Source organism: Tasmannia lanceolata, unplaced genomic scaffold (assembly GCF_043159265.1).
Source record: "Tasmannia lanceolata isolate RefF3 unplaced genomic scaffold, GAP_Taslan_0.1 ptg000018l, whole genome shotgun sequence".
Taxonomy (NCBI): domain Eukaryota; kingdom Viridiplantae; phylum Streptophyta; class Magnoliopsida; order Canellales; family Winteraceae; genus Tasmannia; species Tasmannia lanceolata.
The window spans coordinates 14,014,160-14,036,864 of record NW_027518695.1 but is presented as its reverse complement, the minus strand read 5'-3'; the positions used below and the strand labels follow the sequence as shown (position 1 = coordinate 14,036,864).

The window sequence follows — 22,705 nt, the reverse complement described above, 5'->3', positions numbered from 1 at the left end:
GCGTCTTCTCTCCACACGAACAAAAGACATGCAGAGAGAATATAGAGCAGCTGTTTGAGCAAACAATTTCCATTTTTCTTCTTGTTCCAATATAATCCTTTCACAATAATTTGAGAAAATGGAGTCTCTGAAAAACTCACCTGCAATTCATAGTACATTGTTCTTGAATGCTTCTTCTTCTTCTCAGGTTTTACTTCAATGGAAATCTCTCTCGTCTTTCGTTTATATTGTCTTTCTCTTTTGTTTTTTTAGATTGGGTTTCTTTTGTTCTTCTTTTTATTTCTCAACAGATGGGATTACAGAGCCCTATTTTCTTCCCTTGCTCTAGAAGAAAAATCACTCATTTCGTCATCAGGGCAGATCAAACCACGTCTTCTCATCAAGGTAGATCCGATTCCTTTTTCCATTCTCTCTCTTTTTTTTCTTATTCTTTGTTTAATTTTGCCTTTATAACTTCTGATAAAGATAAGGGTATTTTTTGTTTTTTGTGCTCACCTTGATGAGTAGAACACCTTGACTAAATGTCAATATCCAATGGGCAGATCCTAACAGTGTTACCACTTTCATAATTTAGGTTTAGAATGAAGATACAAACAAAATCCCTCTTCTTGTTGTTTGTTCTTATCAAAATAAAATCTCAATTTCTTAACAATTAGTATTGCCAAAGTGGGATAAGATGGAATATATGTTAGCCAATCAGATTTTAGTAAAAAGAGAGATTCAATCAGATTTTATCAAAAGGAGAGATTTTTATGTTCAGATAACTAATAAAGCAAAGATAGCAAAGGTCTTCTGGTGAATTTCATCTTCTTCATGAAATTTTTCTAAAGGATTCATTTAGCCGACCCCAACTAGTTTGGGACAAAGGCTTTGTTGAGTTGAGTTGAGTTGAGTTGAGTTATGGATGATGATGAACCCCAAATAAATGCTTACATAGATAATTCTTTTCTTGGAAATTTAATTCGATCACACAAATGTAAACTTGTCTCTTATGTTTCGTTGCCTTGTCAGAATTACTAGGTTCACTTTGAGACATAGGAGGATCAGTTTCCATGCATGTATTTGAGTACAAAATTTGCTTTACAAGGTGACGAGTAGAGAATAATTGTCATAAAGAAAACAATTTTAGATTCAGTTTCAAAATCTGATACAGCCTCTACCCGAAAGATAAGTCAAACATAAAGCAGCAAATCATGTACCTTTATTGTACGCCAAAAGAGAGAGCAATGAATAAGAGATTAATTTCATGAAGGGAAACAGTCACGAGCTTGATATACATGCTTACTACATCCGTCCACCATATCTCCAACATAGTGAGCTATCTGCACACCATATGAGTGTTTCTTAAAAAAATTGGCATTGGATTTTGAGGTATAAGATGTTGTTCCATTGATTTCCTTTTAGTCTCTTGCCTCATGGAAATAGTTCAATTGTCCGAATCAACTTTTTTGAACCACAGATACACTAACAGTGATCAATTTCTACTCGGAGCTTCCGATAAATGTGCCCTTCTAAAGACATACTTTGTTTTTGTGGATTGCATGTTTCCTCATTATGCCCTACAATGCACATGCTTTCTACAATGAAATAAAATCTAATGTGCGATACATCCCTTCTGCACTATTGTACCTCAGTGAATATTGACAAACTATGTAATGCAGGTCCTTCCATTCATTCAAATATCGAAGTGTGAACTGGCATTTGATTAGATCAGATGAGTTTTATCTATTTTTATCCTTTTGTTTTCCAGATGTGACTGGAAGGCGCCAAGCGCTTGCAGGTGGGACACTTGCCACTTGCATTTCTATGTTGAGTGCAACTTCTACATCATGTGAGTGTTGTTGTTCTCCTCTCCAATGAGCATTTATGTGGGGAGTAGGGTTGTGCCCTATATTATTTACTACATTGAAAGCACGCCTGCTGACTGTGCAGTGCGTGGTTCCTTGAATAATGATGGATGTCCTCTAAGACAACACCCTTAATATGGCTCAGCTGCTGCAGAAACTAAGAAAGGATTTCAAGCAGTCACGGACAAGAAAGACGGATATTCATTTCTATATCCATTTGGGTGGCAGGTAGGCATTTTTTCAGCTTTATTTTCATAACTTTGATTAAATTCTCTAGATTTTATAAAAATTCTCTAGCTTTTATAAAATTATGAGACACTCTTTGGCACCTGTGAAAGCATGGTTTTAAATTTTGGCCGAAATACCGAAATTTCGAATTTTGGTCGGGACCGACACTGAAATCACGGGCGACAAAAATTTCTGCGATTTTGGCCGAAATTACTGGAAATTTTAATTTTTAAATTTTTTCTGAAATTTACTTTTATCCAAAATTTAGGCCGAAATTTCGGTTTTGGCTATGTCCGAAACCGAAACCGAAATTTCAAACCTGTGTGAAAGTGCACAGCCAATTGTATGAGTAGAATCTCTTAATGAAAACCAGTTTCTCACACCAGGAAGTTGTTATCCAAGGACAAGATAAGGTCTTCAAAGATGTGATTGAACCTTTGGAAGCTGTCAGTGTCAACATGGTTGAAACCAGTAAACAAGATATTCGAGACCTTGGATCTCCACAGGAGGTTTGCCGTTTTCTCTTTACTAGTAATCTAGTATAGGATAGGATGTTCTTTGCATGAAATGTAAGGGCTGTTCCCTTTTATTGTACATCCTTTTTAGAAGTCAGTCTCTCTGCATATTGACTCCTGATAGTGATATTATTTAATGATCTCAGGTTGTGGAGCTTCTAATAAAAAAGGTTTTGGCCCCTCCGACACAGAAAACAAAATTAGTTGAGGCAGCAGAGGTTAGGAGTTCATTATATCCTTTTAAGTACTTTGGTATTTCGTGAGTAGTATTTTTATGTAATGCAGGGGTAAGGCTGCGTACATCTAGCCCTCCCCAGACCCTGCAATGGCGGGAGCCTCATGCACTGGGCCGCCCTTTTTTTACTTTTTTCTAAAATTGGTTTCTTCTGCTTTAAACCCTGAAATATATTGTTCCTAGCTAGAGTTTCTCTAGCGTTCATTGTATCACGTCTCTCTCAAATTTCTTGGAATTCAATGTTTTAGTTTCTTTCAGGGGTCTGTAGAGGTAAATATTATAAGAGCCATGTTTTTATAACCATGCGACTCTTTGTTCTTTGAGAAACTCCAAGGTTAGATCATGTTTAAGTTGATTTTCTTGTTAAATTGATTGATATTCGTATTCCTTTGTTCAAGCCAATCAAAGAAACCCTAAACAATAAACTCGTAATCAAATATTTATCTATACTAATATGTTCATACCTACGGATGGGGAAAACATAATATTAAAACAATGGGTAAGTATTCTAATGCCAGAAAACTACAGATATTGTTTTGCGAAGTTACTTCAAAAGTGGACCTCAAGTGTGTTGATCCTGATTCTAAACATTGTGGCATTTTACCTCACATTTGTGTCTTTTCATAGTCGAATTTCTGCCAAAATTTTTGAAGTTGTTTCTTTCACTTAAAACAAGCTTGCTATAAGCCCTATGGAATCAAAATCAGGGGCTATTGATTGCGCCTCTGAGTCTACTTGAACCCTTGGGACATCCCCCCAAATAATTGTGAACATACTCAATAAGCATCTTTGCTACCCGGTATGATGGCTACTTTGTTAAATTTCCACTCACTGATGTTTCCTTCCTTACATTCTGGAACACAGGTATGCAATCTGAAATGACAACATTCCACCTCTATATTGATTTTCAACAATTATGAGATCCTATCATTCAAAAAAAAAATAAAAAATTACGAGATCCTATAGAAATATAATTCCCATATCCAACATACGTAGTCATGATATATGCAATAGACTAAAAGGAATGTATATAGAGATTGGGAAAAGGCTATGTGTTGCCCCAACGCCCATAAAAGTCCTACAAGCAACTACAAAGTTAAATCTCAAGGCTCATAATATCAATTCATGTAACATATCCCCACCTTTTAGTATTAGTGGAACTTCACCAATAACCTTGAGAGTCAAATTAAGACCTCCTTAAGGCATCTATCCCACCTATGCAGCTATTCTTTTTTTTTTTTGTTGACACCAAGGACTGTTATTCTTGTGTGGCCATAACATTATCATAATGCCGTGAGACCTTCACTTTTTATGGTAATGTTATAGTACTATTAGTCATTCCTGTTTAGAGTAATTCAATGTTCCTCATTGGCTTCTTTTTTTTCTTCTCCATTTTATATTATAATTTTGATATATTAGATTTTTATGTTGTAATAGAATTTTTTTGTTAATTAACTATTGGAAATGTACCTATTTAATCCTAGATTTTAAGGATATTTATCCTATGTGATAAAAGCATACCCAAAACTTGGTTTTATCCTAAGATTTTGGGTTTTAGTGGGTCCACTTAAATGATCTCTTACCATATTCGTATCAAGGTAACATAAACCTCATTTATCCTAGTCAAAGGCAAATTTGCCTTTTACTTTCTCTAAATTTTCCATATGGATAATTCTACACTCAAGAAATTTTCCCCGCTCTCTGAATCATGGATAATGTTGTCTAGCTCACTTGTTGCTCATGATTTGACATTTTCCACCACATTGTAAAGTGTTCTTAGTTCCTACTATTTGAGGGACAGTTAAAACAATCATGGAAAGTTTACAATAACATGTGCAACTTAACATTCTCGATCTTGGTGCCGTTTTGCATGAATTTCTCCAACGTACCACTAGCTAATTCAGTGCCGCTCATTATCTTTTATTGCCAACTCAAAAAATCGGTGCACTAGAATTTTGTACGTATGGCAGGTTAGGACATATATATGATATATATCCCATGTCGGTCTTGTAGGAGTGATTGGCAACATGTTGTAAGCATAGTACAACCTGGGAGAAGTCAAATCCCCTGACAGTGTACAGACATACAGGAGGCATTGCTTTGCACAGACTGATCCAAATATAATAAAAATTGATGTTAAGACTTTTACTACGTATATCGACATTTTAGTAACTACATAAGCTTCCTCCACTAGTCCTCCCCAGACCCTGCAATGGCGGGAGCCTCGTGCATTGGGCCGTCCATAAGCTTCCTCCAAATATCTTGCCTTTTGCTCAGCATTTCCTGCACTTAGAACATCTTGCGTTTGCAGTGTTCTTATTTATTGAAGTAAAGTACTCATGGAAAAATGCACCCATTTATCAGTAATGATTAGGTGTACAAAGTGAAAGGTGGGCTTAGAAGGTTCTTTCTGGATTTTTTATCCATTGAATGGCTCACAGGGTACCTGTGTATTCTGTAACTCCTTTGGCTGTAGTTCATATTTCCTTTTGATACGTCAAGTATCACTTCTCTACAAATTCTATGTTGTTTTTTTTCTTTATTATCTACCACATGATTAATACTTTAAATGTGTAAATTTGTGTTTTAGTGAATATAAGAAAATTGCCAGTTATGTATACATACGCGTGTTATGTTGGCTGGGTCCCTATTTCTCATGGTTATTTATGCTTCTAATGTTTTCTTTGGATGAAAAAAATAATTTAAAAATGGATAAAACCCTGTTTATAGAGTAGTACATGCTATTCTCCCTGTTTTTATATTTATTATGCTGATTCATATATTTCACCTGTGATTCTGATCTAAAAAGATAAAGAGAAAATGATTATTTCCAACTTACTAATTAGATATATCATTGTGGTACAGCATGATGTTGATGGCAAAGCTTATTACACTTTTGAGTTTATAGCCCAGGCTCCAAACTACACTCGCCATGCCCTCGGTACGATATGTATTGGGAACGGTATGAAACTAATTTCTATGTCTCTTGTTCTCAAATTTAAACAGGAAAATCCATAGATAAACAATGCATAACTTTTTTTATTCTCCCAGTAAAAAAGCTTCGTCTCGAACATTTGTTTGGAGGTAACATCTTTTGCATTTTTGTCATGAGTTTTACCTGAATTTGTTGTGAGTTGTAACTAATATTTCAAATCAACATTTTGTGAAAAACATTGAAAATGGTTAATTTTTGCTATAAAGTTTTCTTCTCATTGCTGTAGTTTCACTGCAGTTTATATGATTCCATTCTGTTATTTGCTGTGTCATGATTGCAAGAAGTGCATTCAAAACACGTATCCTTTAAGACGGCATATCAATATTTAGAGATATGATAGGTACCTGCAAGATGGAACGTAGAAAGAAAAAAAAAAAGATATGTTAAAGGCTCGTTAAGGTGAGCCAAACCTCCTGTGCCAAAAACACGTCGAATTAAGTTTCTGCTTGCCTTCTCATTTCAACCATTCCACATATATAATATAGAATCCTAAAACAATAGGACTCAATAACAGCTCAGCACAAACCATACAACCTAAAACCCTAGGTCTCCTAACAACCAATGTAAAAATAAAAGAGATAACTCAAACCTAACAAGAGCAACGTCACAGTTGGTTATTATTGAGATTCCTAATTTTCAGGGATTCAACAAGATATGAGTGAATGTAAAGGCATTCATGGGATGGTGATGGAGGTTGAGTCATCTTGGTCGGAACAGTGTTTGTGTCCCTCTTTACCTATGTTTCTGTTTGGATTTACAGAAAAATATGAAAAAAAATGAATCAAGGGTCTAGTAGGGCTGAAATTTTCTTAGAAAACAGGGAAGGTTTTTTAATTTAGAAAAAGACGAGTCCGTAGAGAATGAGTTAACCAAACTCTGGAAAACCCATTTTCGGGGAATAAATTATGCAAGCATTAACAGGAGCAACACTTCAGTCCTCTACGAGAAAACAATTTGAGGAACTATAGGGCTCCCAGTTGATGCGTCGAGGGACTTATGACAGACAGGTTCCCATATCATGTCACGTGGGACCCATCAATCCACCAATCAAAATGGCAGACTCTTTTTAACAAACCACCAACCAAAGTAATAAAATCAATTATTTTCATTGTTTGGGTTGGGGTCTCTTATATGCAACTCAACGACTTCTTTTTTAAGGAAACTGAAGCCATAAAGACTGGAATCCAGACTGAACCATGAATGTAACAGTTAATCATCACTACTCTAAGAAGGAATCAAGGATTGTCAATTGGATATTTGACTAGCCCTCTGTTCTAGTTGAGTCAGTTTCTCAGTATTGACTTTTCTTCTTGAAATTCATAGGATTTGGTTATCCATTTGTTACTGTTAGTTTTGAACTCATCAATATATCACTGGGATAAGATTTTTGTTGAGTTGGGTGTCTTGAATTTAACCCAGTTGAGACTGAAAAATTGTGTGCGGGAAGCGGCCTGTTTGGGCCTGAAATATTGTGTGCGACCCGAAAGCAGCCTGTTTGGCCCGGCCCGATTCATGTAAGCTTGTTTTAACCCATTTTATATAAAGGGTTTTAGGGCTTATTTCGTATTCTTGTCTTAGAAGAGGGTTGAGAGCTCAAAAACAGGGGAAAATATGTGTACGAGGGTTTCTTGGTGGGTTTGGTGAGAGATACTGATTTTCTCTTTCGTGGATTTTCTTGTCGCCTCTGCCATGGATGTAGGCTTTATGCCGAACCACATAAGCCTTTGTGTCTTCTTGTGATTGCGTGTGTTTTCTTGTTTTGATTTGCTTTGCCATTGAAATTGCAGATTGCTATTGTGAGGGGTTGTCACAACAATTTTGAATTTGTCTAATGCCCCCACCTTTAGAAGAACAAAGTCTGAAGATTCTATCTTTTGTAATCAAACTTTCCTGTTCCAGATCATTGTTCCTACTTTTTCCCTAATTGTCTATTCTTAAGATGGTTTAAATGTCCTTCCATATCCTGCAAAGTCAGCGCCTATGTAATATAGCTATTGATTCGCCATCTTTTATGATTCTCACTATTTGGACACAGTCATGGCTTAATAAATTCAAAATTTAGAGGTCCTTCCATGAATTAGCGTTCTTTCTATCATTTTTCCCATTAATTGTTCTCTCATTGTGATTCTGGCATTTATGCCAGGTAAATTCTACACAGTGACAACAGGAGCTAATGAGAGGAGGTGGGAGAAGATGAAAGACAAACTGCACACTGTCATTGATTCCTTCAAAATCTTCAATGTCTGAGGTTTTTCTCCTTTCGTTTGATCAAATCAGAACCCTTTCATATTCTTTTGTGTCTGTCTGGTGGGTGATTTGCATCATCACCCATTGTTAAAGAACTTTCAATGTGTAGATAAGCAATTGAGGCTACCTAAATGAATTTTGATATTTCAACCCATTTTCCTGCTATCAGGGAAAAAGCAACAAGGAAGAATAGTATGGCTTATTTAGAGTGAAATGAATTGTTATGGAAAAATAAACAAGAAACTAAGCCCTGCATAAGTTGCAGGAAAAATATTTCTTATGTAAAAGTTTTTCCTAGCAAAATATTTTCATATCCGTATAATTTAGAGGGAAATGATATAGTTTATGACTTTATGGATTGTTTAGAGAGAGATCATTATAAACTCAAGCTACCATGAAATAAAACTTGAACAGCTATGATTCTAAGTCACCATTTTCTTTTGTAATCAAATAATGGAAAAGTAAAAAAAATTTGATAAGGTTTTTCCCAGTCTTTCCATGAAAATTCCTGCAATCCAAACAGGGCCTAAAGGTAAACGGTTATCCCAATTACTGGGTTAACGATCCTTTCTAAGCGAGGTGCTTAACCAATGGTTATTTAGTAGAGGAGGTACTCTAGCCATGGTTATTTTGTCCAGGAGGTACCGTACATATGCTAATTAATCACTAATCTCCCTGTATGTTTAAAGCGTGGTTTCAAACCTTCCCCGTCATCATAGACTCTCCCGAGCCAACTCCCTTTTACCATATCCGTTTTCCGTGTTATGCCTACAGACTCAATAAGATTCATTTGACTCTCCTGAGTTATGACCGCGTCAACCGAGTACTTAAGTGTGCCAACTGAGTACTCGGCCGTGTTGTGCCGACTCGATTAGGATTTTCTTCGGCCGTGTTTTGAAACATTGATTTAAAGTACATTTTCTTTTATTGATATTAAAAAAAAGGGATTTGCTAGGCAATTTCGCGGAAAAGCCAGCGGCTCACTTTTGCAGTAGAGAACATCCGCGAAATGGTTGAAAAACAAGGGGAAAAAATACTGCTCAAAATATGATTTATTTTTTCTCTGTTTCTGAGCTACTCCTCACTTGCGCCCTCTCGACTCTCTCTTTCTCCAACCCACCACAATCCTCTCTCACCAATTTATTAAACCATTATTCCATGGAAAAAATATCATGGTTGACAAACAGGTAGACCATGTTTGGCTGCCATGAAAAAATTTTCCATGGAATTTTAGTTTATCAAATGGTAAGTTAGGGCTAGGGAGGGTGGGAGAATGAGCTATGCAAGGCACGAGTGAGGAGGGCGAGAAAAGGCTGAAAACAAGGAAAACTAGAAACACCAGTTAAAATGCAATTTATTTTTTCCTTGCTTTTTAGCCACCACTTACCATCTCCTTAATCACAAGATATCGAGTCTTCATCTACCACGCTCCCTAGCCCTCTCACCACTTGATAAAAAACTGATATTCCATGGAAAAATATTCATGTTTGCCAAACAAGGCAACAGTGTCACAACTAGTGAAGTGAACTTGCGATGAGGTCGACCCTATATTTTTAGCTGTGGCTAGCCAAGGCCCTGTATGTTTCATATTGTGATAACCGATTGTGAGCCCCTAAGTGATTAGTGGACTCAAAATCAAATGTAAATTTGACTCCAATAATCGGTAAAGAGCTCACAATCGGTTGTCACAATCTAAAATGAATGGGCCTTATTGTGCTTTGATCGTTACATGAGCCGAGTCTTGTTGAGACAAATCATTGGGTAGTGGATACAAGATTAGGAGTAATGATGGCCATTTCTAAGGCCACATACGTCTAAGATTATGAATTGTGGTCCAAAACCAATTATTGGACTCAAATTTATGTTTTGGAATCACAATTGGTTGATATAATCCTAAACAAAACAGGGCCAAGCCGATTCTTAGAATTTGTGGGCACCAAACCGATTGTTTAATTTTGAGTCCAGCAATCGTTTTGGACCCACAAATCGGTTGTCACAGTCTAAAACGAACAGTAAGGGCCGTTATGTTTTGGATTTCCAGAATCGATTATGAGTTCTACACCACCTATTTTGGTAAGTGGAGAACGTATAGTAATAGGGGGACTTCAGAATCGAATGAAGAAAAGGGTGTGCCGATATCAATTCCCATTCACTATAAAATGATCAAGATGGTGTGGGTATCATAAGAGTACTAGAGCAGGGAGTTTTTGGTAACTTAAAGCAAGTTCTATATATACTCAACGTTCTTCCTCCTTCCCAAACCCTAGAAACAAACGCAGCAACCCCTTTTCTAGGTCTGCCTCTCTCTCTCTCTCTCTCTCTCTGTCTGTGAATGTTTATTTGGTCTCTTAGGCTAAGTGGGTTTTACACAGTATTGTTAATTTAGGGCTTTTAGAAGCATTTCTTTATCTGCTATTGCTGATTGATTTTTCTCAATTATTTTATATGGGGGGAAAAGGTTCTGATTTGGGTGCTACTCACCTGGGCTGTCTGAGCATTTGGGTGTTTCCCAAATACGTACTTAATGATCATGTGAAAATTTTATTATATTGTGCATTTTTTGTGTTTTTAGGATGCTTTCCACCTTGCTAAATCTACTTTTATTTCTTAGTAATCTAGATAAAATTTGTTTCCTGGTAAAAATATAAGATTTGGGATATGTAAGAATGATTGGTAAGTTTTGGACTTTGCTGACTATTAATTTATCTTTCCAGAAACTTAAGAATTTTTCTTTCTTTCTTTCTTGGTTATCTAGATAAAATTTATTTCCTGGTAAAATATAAGCTTTGGGATATGTAAGGATGATTTGTAAGTTTTGGACTCTGCTGAATATTAATTTATCTTTCCATAAACTTAAGCATGTTTTTTACTGGATGCTTTTGCCTTCTTTGCCTTTCTAGCAATATAAATTTCGTTCAACAATACTTGAGCTGGCAGTGTGGATTTATTTGGTGCCATGTGTTAACAAGGTTTTAAATTTTTGGTTCCGTTCGTCAGCAAAAATTTAGGCTGAAATCTTATAAAATCACGGAAACATCTCGGTATGAAATCTTGTAAAATCACGGAAACATTTCGGCACAAAATTATGGCCGTAATCCAGCTAAGATTCTTCACCACTAGTTTTTCTTTCAATTTTTTGTCCTTTTTAGAAATAATGTAAAGAAATTCGTTGTTCATCTCTTTTCTGCTGCTGGAGTTGATTTTTGTCACGGTTTCTGTTGAACTGTTGACATTTTTGATAGAAACTTTGCTTTTCTGTTCTGAAAAGTTACATGTTTTGGGACGGAATTCCGAAATTTCGTGAGCAATCTTGTATTTTTTCGAAACCAAGTGGATTTCGTTTCAGTAGCAGCTGAAATCGAAATGTTTAGGCCCAAACAAAATGCTTCGGCCAAAATTTAATACCATGTATGTTAGTGATATCATGCATGAAGTGACACGATTGTGTAAGTTCACCTCTTGCACACAGTCAGAGAAACCAATGGCATGTGAAGTAAATTAAACATTTTCCTTTTCATTTGCAATATACAAACATACATTGTCATATGGGTTTCACACATAGGATGCTCTTGTCCCTGCACCTCTGTTACCGTCTAGTGTCTCTGTCAAGAACACCTGTAATTTGGTCAATCTTGATAGGTAGTGTGTCAGAGACCGGTTCAAAGAAGGAATGTTCTCTTCTCTTGAATCTAATGTCTCAGCGGCATTGCTGTTCAAATTCACAATTTAATAACTTAGTTGGAGAAACAAGCAAATCAATGGCTATAGAGTAATCAATTGGTCATACTGGATCTACAATTGAATGTTGTTCCTAAAAATTGTTGACAAACTACTAATTGTTTAATGCATAGTTTCAAAACTTCCCTGCATTTTCACGGACTCCCCCGAGTTGACTCCCTTTTACCTTGGCTGGGTTCTTGTCGAAGTCCACAATTTGCCCTACAAAGTCGATCAAAACTCCTTTTGATTCTCTAGAATTATGATCTCATCAATCTATTACTCAATCGCGTTGCGCCGGGTCGACTAGGATTTGCCTTGGCCGCATTTTGACCTGCATTCGTTTTTTGAAACACTGGTTAACTGAAGTAAATATCGACAATTATGAGTTCTCACACATGTTGAAGTAAAACTTTACACTCCTGGAAGATGATGTAAAGTGTCTTATGCCAGGAACCTTTATATGATCTTTGCATGAGGTGCTGAATTTCAAATCTTGCAGGTGTGCTAAAAGTGTTGATGAGTTGGGACCTGTGTAGTTGTGTAGTACTTCAATGCTATATTTACTACTGATGAAGAGAACATGACCAGTGCTACCATAGTAGCATGTAGCTCCCTGCATCTGAAAAGTTGTTGGTTAGTTCTTAACATCATTGTTACCAAGGTTTTATATTTCGACCGAAATCCAAAATTTACATGTATTTCGGTCGACACCGAAACCTAAATGCACAAAATCCGAAACAGTAATATATTTCGCTGAAATTGCAGTCGAAATTACAGAAATTTCAGGCGAAATTACCGAAATTTCGGGGATTTCCCGAAATTTCAGCGAAATTATCGAAATTTGTTATTAAAATATCGTACACCCAAAATTTCACCAACTTCAGATGAAATTTCGTACCAATTTTTTAAAAATTTCAATTCAAAGTCCTGATTTTTCGGTTCGAGTATTTGATTTCGACCGAAATTTTAGGATTTCGGTCAAAATTTCGTTTTCACGTAGGACCGAAACGGGATCCGAAACCGAAATTTGAAACCTTGATTGTTACAAGGTTCAATAGTCCCTTGTACACCAGAAGACTGGTGTAGTGCATATTTATTAAGCCCATTCCATTTTCCCTGAAACAAATGAATTTTTTCGTACGGGTTGCAAAATCATCACAAAAACTAGGAACAAAGCATTTCAGTCAAAAATCCGTTCCATACTGGTCCGTTTCATTCCAATTCAACTGTATTGGACAGAAAAAAAGTGAAACATCCTATTTTGCCTAGAATCTTTTTTTTTTTTTTTGGAAATTATAATAATGCTCTTCATTGGTTCCTTTTGTGTTTTTACCTTTTTTGAACTTATTTTTGTATTGTTTTGACTATTTTGTAGCCATTCGAAGGGTATGCTGTCTCTTTTTATCCCCCCCCCCCCCCCCCCCCCCCCCAACAGATGAGGGCTAAAGACTCTTATCAAGTCCCCTATTTTCTTCACTTCAACACTTCTATCTTTCTCAAATCCTTCTCTATTCATCTATTGTCATCACATTGGGTTTATTTGCATTCGTTTTTGCGTTTCTTCTACTTCCAAATGTCATTTCTTCTACTTTCAAGGGTGTTTTTCTTCTTCCAAATAATTCTAATTCTACATGTACGGGAGGCTTGGAATGTCTTTTTTGTTAAATTTGCTTGATAGTTTGTTTTCTTATATATATTTGAAATTATTCAACTTTTATTGAAGCAAAACTAAGACCGAGACAGTCATGGGAACATAGGAAAAATACAGAGGATGTGGGGGATAGAGGTACATAAGTCCTTGTCAAGGGATTCGAAAACCTCAAGGCATGCTTTGAATACTCCATCACCGGCTAGACAATCTGCATCTCCATTAGCCAACCTCCTAACATGGAGGAAGCACACCCGGTGTTCCTCCATCCGGTCTGAGATCTCAACAATACACTCTAAATATATATTTTTCTAACAAATTTTCATTTGTTTTGAATGGCAAACAGATTTTAATTTTTTAATTTTTAACTATAACTATTAACAAAAATCCTCTTCCTATCATATTTTTTCAAAATGGAAAACCAAAGTGGATGAAATACCGATGTCCCCCATTCCACTGACAAAAACGAACCACGGAACAAAACGATATTCATAACTATGTGTAGTGTAAAAATGTGTCATTTTACCACTACATACTCGAAGATCTTAAACTTCATGGCTGGATTTCAGCCACTGTTTGGAAAGGGATGACCTGAATAGGGTGATAGTGGAAGGTGACTCCCTCAATACCATTCGTTGCCTTGGGGATCTACGGTTTCTCCTAGGAGATTTGCTTCTTTCTTTGACGAAATCAGTGATAGAATTGCAGGATAGTCAGTCATTTTCATGCATGTCAGGAGACGAGAGGTCAGCCAATAGTGTAGCAGACCGATTGGCTAGGAAGGAGTAGAGAAGCTAGGTCTGGAGTTGTATGACTTCCTGACCCCATGATGTTGGCTTTTTGTTGAATTATTTTCCTTTTTTCGATTATGCTCTCTGTGTTTCTTTTGGATTGACTCTCTCAGTCATCCGTTTATTAATGAAATTTGCTACCATTAAAAAAATGTATATTTTTAATATGGTTCGTGAATCATTGCTAAATATTTGCAGAGCTTTGAATATTTTTAACGCCTTCAATCAGTGGTTATATTCTTGTGTTTCTCCAGGTTTAATTGTTTTAAGGGTTACAGTTTCTTCAGCAACCAATGGCTCCCCCTGCCAAAGGTATTACTATGTCTAGCACTTTTATTATGAACTTTTTTAATTTGCTTTTTGTAATTCTAGCAGAAGACCATTACATTTTAGGATGCACCAATTTTCCTACTTTCTCCGATCACATTCTCTTCACTTTGCCAAGTCATTTTCTGAGTCAGTTTTGTATTGCATTCTTTTAAGTCATGGTTTACCAAAATTAGTTTTATTATAATTCTTGTGTAAGGAAGACTATCTAATGTGGGAAGGGATAATTCTAGGTGTTTGAACTTGTATGCATTGCCCACTTTTTAAAGACTCCCCAAATCAGTTGTTCACTCGTCCGAGTCAAAAGTTTTTGCCCTACCAAGTTGGTGAAAAAACTGAAACTCCTTGACTTGCCCAATTTTGAAATTAATCGCTTCAGTCATTGACATGTTCTAATCGACTTGCTTTTATCTTAGCGTAGTGTCCAAATCTGAGGGGTTAAACACTGGTTTTGGTGATCATTTCTTTTCTTTTTTTTGAATGGCTTTGGTGACCATTTCTATACATGGGGGGTTTTCATAGCAGCCAATTTAATAGCTCTGAAGTAAAATCTAGTAAGGAGTTTACAAATATATAGAGATTTAAATTTTTTTTTGTTACTTTTGGATATTCTTTGCTCGATCATCTCCGAAGTCCGAACTTGCTACTTTGCGTTTCCGACTCTCCGTTTGATTACTGTATTATCTGCTCGTACTCATTCTCTCTGATTCCCCGCCGTGACACTGTCTAGTCAAATTTTTTGATACCACACTTCATTAAGGGACATAGAGGCATGTAAGCAAGGATTACCAAACCTTGTACTACTGGTTTCGTTTGTCTTTGCTTTCCTTCCTTCCTTAAAATGCTTTGTATCGTCTATTTTACTTCAGTTCGAGAATGCTATTCCATGTTTGAGTTTGCCTTGTACTATCAACATTTTGAGAGAAGTAATTTTGTGCATTACTCTGCAGCTGCTGCCTCAAAGAAAGCTGATCCAAAGGCACAGGCCTTGAAGGCCGCCAAGGCTGTGAAATCGGGTGCCTCAAGCTTAAAGAAAAAGGCCAAGAAGATTAGAACCTCGGTCACATTTCATAGGCCCAAGACATTTAAGAAAGAAAGGAACCCCAAATACCCTCGTATTAGTGCACCCCCGAGGAATAAGCTTGACCACTATCAAATACTCAAATATCCCCTCACAACTGAGTCTGCAATGAAGAAAATCGAAGACAACAACACTCTGGTTTTCATTGTTGACATTCGTGCAGACAAGAAGAAGATCAAGGCTGCAGTTAAGAAGATGTATGACATTCAAACCAAGAAAGTGAATACCTTGATCAGGTAAAGTCTCCCCCTTGCTTTCAAGTATGATTTTGTTTCCCCTTGCTTTCACTTTAGGTTTTTCCTAGGGATGCAACTTGGGTTGGGTCGGTTTTATCTTTTACTAAAAAATGAATTGGAATCAACGTGAGCCGGACCCAATTTTATGACAAAAGCTCAACCTGAATTCCCAAAAATCAACTTGAATTGCACCCATAGGAGCTGTTTGGATATAGAAATTTTATAATTCACAATTATAAAACCATTCACAAAAAAAAAAATTAAAAATAAATAAATAAAACCATTCGCAAAACAAAAATCACTATTCCTGTATTGTGAAATCCAGGTTTTATAAAATTCATGTATTGAAAAGGCCTCCAAAATCCAGGTTTTAGCTTATAAAATCCAGGATTTTACAATCCTTCATTATAAAATTCATGTATCTAAAGGGATCTGTAGTTTTTCTGCTGGTAAGCTTGTAGTTCATTCTGCTAAGCCTGTTGTGATTGTTTTAATTTAGTGTGGGCAGGAGTTATTATTTCCACTTGAGACAGCTTATTTATCATTAACAGTTGAGTCATATTTTTTATAGTTGTGAATAGTTTTGTCTATACCTGAGTGGTTGCATTTTTTATAATTTTCAGGCCTGATGGGACCAAAAAGGCGTATGTGAGGTTGACACCGGACTATGATGCCTTGGATGTAGCAAACAAGATCGGTATCATCTAAATTCAAGATGGGTTGTTACTCGTTTTCCTTGATATCTTAGCAGAGACTATTCATTCAGTTTTGTTTAGAGCTTTGAATAGAAGCTGGATTTCTGTTTTATGACTTAGAATTTGTTTTTTGTCTGAGGTTGATTGTTCTAGTTATTTTTCTTAACTAGCATTGTGACTCGGATGTCAAAAAGGAAATCTGGTTTGAGAATTATGCTCTTCTATATGAATTTGTGATAACACTACATGGGGTGGCCGGGGGAAGAAAAGTGGGTGAATATATTACTTCCCCCTAAATTGATATGATGAAACCACCGAACCACAGTTTTGCCCAAGTGGGGGAGCCACCAAATCTGTGTAGATTAATAAATTTTTTGGGTCCACCCTGAGGCCTCATTGGACAATTCCGGGTTCTCAAAAAGATAAATCAATATATAAAAAAAAAACTTTGCTCGCCACATGGCCTAGAGAAACAATGAATGATCTGAGCCATTCATTCCGCGCCGTAGTTAGGTTGCGGCCCAGAAATGAGGGCCGTAGGATAGGATCCTATCTCTTTCTATTTGTGGAGTTTTTATTGTCGCTCATCCCGAAATAGGTCCACCAATCGACGAGTTAGGATCATCCTCCTATGACCCACTTCTTTTGGTAGGTAAGCTGGGATTGAACCTCCAACCTCCGAGTTGAAGAACAAAATCTCGACCAATTGAGCTAGAGGCTCAATCCCATCATCAAATGACCCACCCCACTTCTTTTGGTAGGTAAGCTGGGATTGAACCTCCGACCTCCAGGTTGAAGAACAAAATCTCGACCAATTGAGCTAGAGGCTCAATCCCATCATCAAATGACCCACAGTTTGGCGTGGACCGATGCTCGGCCCCCATATGGGGAGAGAGAAAGACACATAGGGGGTCGATTTAAGATATTTGGTGGTCGATTTATCACTGCCCCAAGTGTTTTATGACCCAGGACCCCGCTCTACTTTTTTGGCCCAATGGGGCCCACCTAGTAGCCACTAGTTGGTAGTAGTATACCTTAGACCCAGGAATTTGAAATTTATAAGTCATCTACCTGGCAGGCCCAATAATCGTGTTAGAGAAGAGTCAAAGTGCTCGAGCTTTTTCACCGTTTTCCTTTATAATATCGTGAACAATATCCATCATTAGGTGAATAATATTTTCTTAATAATATTTTTCCTTTGGATGGTCAGAGCACTCGAAGCTCAAGCTTTTTTAATAATCTTCTTCTTCTTTAATGTTATTATCTTACATCAAAGACCAGTCCTCGTCAGTTTCCATGAGACTTCGACTCATCTAAAATTCAAGATCCATCCTCGTCATTATCCATCATATGGTGGAATGCTTAGGTAATGTTTGGCCATCAAGAAAAAAAAATTGTGGGCCCAGCAGTGAGTTAGTAGATAGAGAGACTTGATCTCCTGAGGAATCACGGTGGCTTATCACTTATACGTGATCTGCCTCATCCAGCTCAATGAGGTTGGTCTCATTGTGCGAGCAGCATGCCCACGTGTAGATGATCATCAATTAATTACACAACAAATTAACCAATTTTCCTAATTCATTGACATGCATCTCCACAAATATTCAACAATATGCAATAATAAGCTCTACAGATTAAGCAAACACAATCATAATTATTAGCATGCTTAAAATAACTGAAAGATCACACCAATGTCTAAGAATAGCTTGTTGAGATTGCAGTTGACCTTCCCGGTAACAAGCTTTCAAAGATATAGCTTGATCATGGATCTAAAACAATCAAGAACTATATTGTGTTTCTACATCAACCAAATCCGAGGGCTTTCCTAATTCACCATGGAGTGATCCATTCCTATTTTCCTAGAGATCTCTTTTATATATGAATAGTTAGTCATAGGCTTAGAGATTGCCACAAGGGAAATGTTTTGAATCTTTATCAAATGTCTTAGACATTCCATGATTGTTTTTAGCACCATGATATTCCATATCAGGATCTTGTTCATAGAGTAACATAACTTGATGCTCTGCGTGTGCACGTTTTTACTATGCTAATTACTTTCCTCCCACTTATCTTTTGCCCCTTTAGGCTCTCCTCTTTTGGAGATAGTTCATCAGTTGTCATTCCCTGCAAAATGTAATTTTCATCGTCTTTACTAACCTCTTTCATCACCTCTTCCATGGCTTTCTTGTTGCAAGGGTTTTCACCCCCAGGCGAAATCGCTACGCGCAATGGAACTAGAAATCGCGTAGAACAAATAATTTTATCTCTGATTTCACAGTCAACTCAGGAACCTAGGGTTTAGATGATCTGATGGGGATTTAAATTAAAAATATAAGACATGAAAATACCTTTGTGACTGATCATAATATTAGCTTCTGCTTGATTTACTCCTCGAACGGCTGCAAACGATCCGATCGTCGCAGACCCGCAAGTTAAACCCGATGGATTTCTTCAAATTACGAGAAGGAAAGTTGAAGAACTTTTATTCAAACATATGTACTAATATATAACGGTACCTTTGGATGGGAATTTGAACTTTCTTAATGGATTTCTCATGACAGCTTGAACTAGAATTGAAAAACTAGGAGATAAAGAGGAAAAACTTGAGAGGAGAAGAGAGAGATAGTCTTGGATGTTTCTCCAAGGAGGGAGCACGAATTTTCCATCATTTTTTAGCTTCCAAAAACTAACTATGATGGTTTATATAAAGTTGGTTTCCTACTTTAAAAAATTCATAAAGTTTCTCCCACAATTTGACTCAAATTGGGAAAACTAGTTAAGTAGACTTTGAATATTGGAAAAAACGTAGTTTGCTTGGGCTGTGATTTTTTGCATGTGGGGCCACCCTTATGCAGGTGCATTCCCTCTACAAATCTGCTGGCCAAATTTTGACTTAACTTTTGTACTAGTAGGTGGACGAATTTGAAAAAGTTATAAACTACAAAGTTGTAGCCATTAAAAGTTCTTCGAAACAAGTCCTTATACACTCATTTTGCCTTGAAGGTCACAAAGTTATGACTGTTTTAGTAAAATGAGTATATAATCTAAAGACACACTTGCTATTTAATTTTTCTAATTAAATAAACTTATTTCTTTTCATCCAATGGGATACAAGGTCCATCCATATTTTTTTATAATTTTCAAAATACTCCTAAGTTAACAATTAACTCTTTGGGTATTCCAAATGTGTCTTACGGTGTGTACACAACAAAGGAACTACGTAAATCTTTTCCCTTGCATCAAATTTAACGAATTTAGTCTGTCCGTGCAATCTAATAAATGCGGGACCCTTATCCAAAGGATATAAATGGTTCATTCGATTTGTGAGTGGGATCGTTGGAAGGATCTGACGGTCGATCCTACAGAACTTAATAATGGGCCCCACTACGATTTTGTTCAACAGTCAATAACTACAATCGCATTGGATCAGTAGCCTCGATCGAGACGTGACCCTGAAAATGACCGTAAAAAATCATCGCACCCATAATCACATCTAATATGTGCAAGTCCTTTCTCCATTCTTCATCTACTGAGTTGGGTCTTACGAGGGGTGGACATCTACTATCCCCTGGGCCCACTCATCCTGTGGAGTTTGCTGCACAATCCTCTTTCAAATGGGCTATACAGCCACACATCATATAAAAACTATTGCAAGAAAATCTTCCTAAACTTAGAAATCATATCCAAGAGCCTAAGTTTTATATATTCATGAAAATGACTACTTACTAATCATCATTATTTTTGCACTTGAAAAATGAATGTGCTAATGTTGTGAATAACATGCATAACTCATTTGCTTGATGACCAAAATACCCTTCATATATAGTGCCTTTGCCTTCTAAAGTTAGACATTTTTATTATAGATTAAAGACTAGTGTCTTGCCTGTCGAATGCATGGCATTAAAAATATTTGCAAAGTAATTTTCAAACAGTATGAATGCCATCATACAATTAAAAAACCTATTATAAGCTTATATTTTGAGAGAGAGAGAGTAAAAAATTATCAAAGTAGAAAATAGTATTTTAAAAAATCCTAAAAAAAGTTGCATGGCCCCCTTTCGAATCCTTTAAAATATAGGGGGTGTGAGACATATTTTACTGCATTTGTGTGTGTGTGTGAGAGAGAGAGAGAGATTAGCACTGGTCAAAGAAAAAGTTGGTATACAAAGAATGAGATTAGCACTTGTCAAAGAAAAAGTTGGTATACAAAGCATAAACCTTTTATTTTAGTATAAATAGAATCTCATATCTTTCTCAAGTAATGATATTTTTGAAAGGGATTTTCTAGGGACCATCTCATAAAGGTGTTTCGCGACCGTCTGTTGCATGTGAGAGAACCCACACCGCCTATGCATTTAATTCCGCATGTGTGGCTGCTCTCACATGCAACAGACGGCCGTAGAAATTATTTTCTGCGACGGTCCCTAGCAAATCCTTTAAGCCAAAGAGAGTGTTATTACAATATGAAAAGGTTCATGAGGACGACTCCTTAGTTATAAGAAACTATTGTAGTTAAAATAAAATTAATGTCACCATATAGAGTATGTAATGTATGTCACCTGTACAAAAAAAATCATCTTTCTAGTTAGTGTCGGGATTTAAATTAAGCCAATGACCATCTTTTTGGTGAGTTTCCGGATTTAAATTAAGTCAACGAAGCGGTTATCCATACTTTTGGGATGTCATGGCAATAAATAATGAGAAATGATATATTCGCGCCCTTTTAAAAAAAAAATTTGGATAGTTCACTCTATCTTAAAAGAGTATTCATAAAAAAATGGTTTGCTGCCCATTCATAAAACTACTCAAAGCATGTTGAAAATCAATTAAAGTTGGTGTACGTGGAAAATGAGAACTCTTTATTGTATTGTAATACAATGTGACATAGGGTGCGATCATATCAGCACAAATGCACTGGATTCCTCGTATCGCACCCCTTCACTTTTTAAACCATAAAAACAAATACAATGTGATACATCTCTTAAGGCATATTAGATCTCTTACGGTCATTGACCAAAAATACACACTATTGAACATTATGATTCAGGTGGATGACTCAGATTAATTAAAGATGGGAGTCGCTATGCTCTAGTGAAGTGAACATATTGTATTACAATGAACTCGTGTCCTATAGAGGCATTCCTCATCACCACCAATTTTGTTTATAAATAACTAAATTAGTGGCCAAAATGTATGATTGGGAGACACACTCTCTTCGACTCTTCGCTATGAGTAGGGAGTGACCCAAAATTTGGACCAATCAAATCGTCCCTAGCCCTTTTAAGCTGTGCTCCCTAAAATGGCAATTAGAAAATAATAAAATGTCACCCAATCAACATAAAAGTTTACACAAATAAGTGCGTGTTTGGCGTACCGTTTAAAACACCGTTTGGCATTTGAAACACCGTTTTGGGGCCAAATGGCCGTTTGGGAGTGTTTGGGTGCGCAGACACTGTTTGAAACGCCGTTTGAAACACCGTTTTGAACCCTCAAAACGGCGTTTTGCAAACAGAGGGGGGAGGTCCGTTTGCAAAACGCCGTTTTGAACGGAGTTTTTGGGATGTGGGTTTTTACGTGTTTGCCCTCACCAAAACCCATTTTTACGTATATGCTTGAGATTTTATGCGTTACGTCAAATACCAAAAAGTGGGGGTGTTAATATCATTCTTGATGACACAAATTTGTTAAATTGTTAATATTTAATTCAAAACAAGGGGCTGCTGATATCATTATATGATCACTTAATTTTGATTTTTTAAAGACAAAAGAATTAAAAGAAACCCTAGTTTCTTACTTTCTTCATCTACTTTGCAAAGTTGCAAACCCTCTCACACCTCACTACCTCAGCGCCTCCACTCGTCTGTCAAATCCGGCAAATCTGGTCGTTAAGAAGAAGAAGGAGAAGAACTCCAAAAGTATAGCCATTTATTTTTTGGCAATGATGTTTAATTTTAGTAGTGTTTGAATGAGATCCTAATGACCTTTTAATATTGGGCCTAATGAGAGAGTAGTTGAGTTACATTGAGGCCAACCAAACAATGCCCTTTTTGGTCATTTTACCACTAAAACTCTGTTTTGGGGCATTTGCAACCAAACACACAATACCTCGGTTTGCCGTTTAATATGCCGTTTTGATCTGG

At 36.6% G+C, this 22,705-nt stretch overlaps 2 protein-coding genes and 1 long non-coding RNA gene across 4 annotated transcripts; all 3 read left to right on the top strand.

Annotated features, from left to right (window-relative positions):
- Positions 1 to 3: 3 nt before the first annotated feature.
- On the top strand, positions 4 to 8,370 carry PPL1 (PsbP-like protein 1). 2 transcript variants are annotated; one of them, XM_077360039.1, is made up of 9 exons: positions 4 to 187; positions 291 to 384; positions 1,751 to 1,831; positions 1,993 to 2,075; positions 2,462 to 2,584; positions 2,737 to 2,808; positions 5,691 to 5,787; positions 5,877 to 5,909; positions 7,964 to 8,370. In XM_077360039.1, the coding sequence occupies exons 1-9, from the start codon at positions 119 to 121 to the stop codon at positions 8,065 to 8,067; spliced, it is 756 nt and encodes a 251-aa protein (XP_077216154.1). In that variant the 5' UTR covers positions 4 to 118; the 3' UTR covers positions 8,068 to 8,370. The 2 variants fall into 2 exon arrangements, with proteins under 2 accessions (XP_077216154.1, XP_077216155.1); XM_077360040.1 differs by lacking the exon at positions 5,877 to 5,909.
- On the top strand, positions 5,918 to 7,888 carry LOC143850784 (uncharacterized). The gene is made up of 2 exons (XR_013236050.1): positions 5,918 to 7,334; positions 7,608 to 7,888. It is a non-coding gene; the product is annotated as an uncharacterized LOC143850784 (long non-coding RNA).
- Positions 8,371 to 10,260: 1,890 nt separating the features above from the next.
- Positions 10,261 to 16,776, top strand: RPL23AA (ribosomal protein L23AA). Its single transcript, XM_077359344.1, has 4 exons — positions 10,261 to 10,361; positions 14,481 to 14,538; positions 15,504 to 15,870; positions 16,494 to 16,776. Exons 2-4 carry the CDS (start codon positions 14,520 to 14,522, stop codon positions 16,576 to 16,578), a joined length of 471 nt encoding a protein of 156 aa, XP_077215459.1. The 5' UTR covers positions 10,261 to 10,361; positions 14,481 to 14,519; the 3' UTR covers positions 16,579 to 16,776.
- Positions 16,777 to 22,705: the final 5,929 nt, after the last annotated feature.

Bases quoted from the DNA above. Each gene is read 5' to 3' on its own strand.
- PPL1 (XM_077360039.1), top strand. From the start codon at position 119: ATGGAGTCTCTGAAAAACTCACCTGCAATTCATAGTACATTGTTCTTG. The intron at 385-1,750 runs GTAGATCCGATT...TTTGTTTTCCAG, and splicing joins AACCACGTCTTCTCATCAAG to ATGTGACTGGAAGGCGCCAA. The intron at 5,910-7,963 runs GTAACATCTTTT...CATTTATGCCAG, and splicing joins TCTCGAACATTTGTTTGGAG to GTAAATTCTACACAGTGACA.
- RPL23AA (XM_077359344.1), top strand. The intron at 15,871-16,493 runs GTAAAGTCTCCC...TATAATTTTCAG, and splicing joins AAAGTGAATACCTTGATCAG to GCCTGATGGGACCAAAAAGG.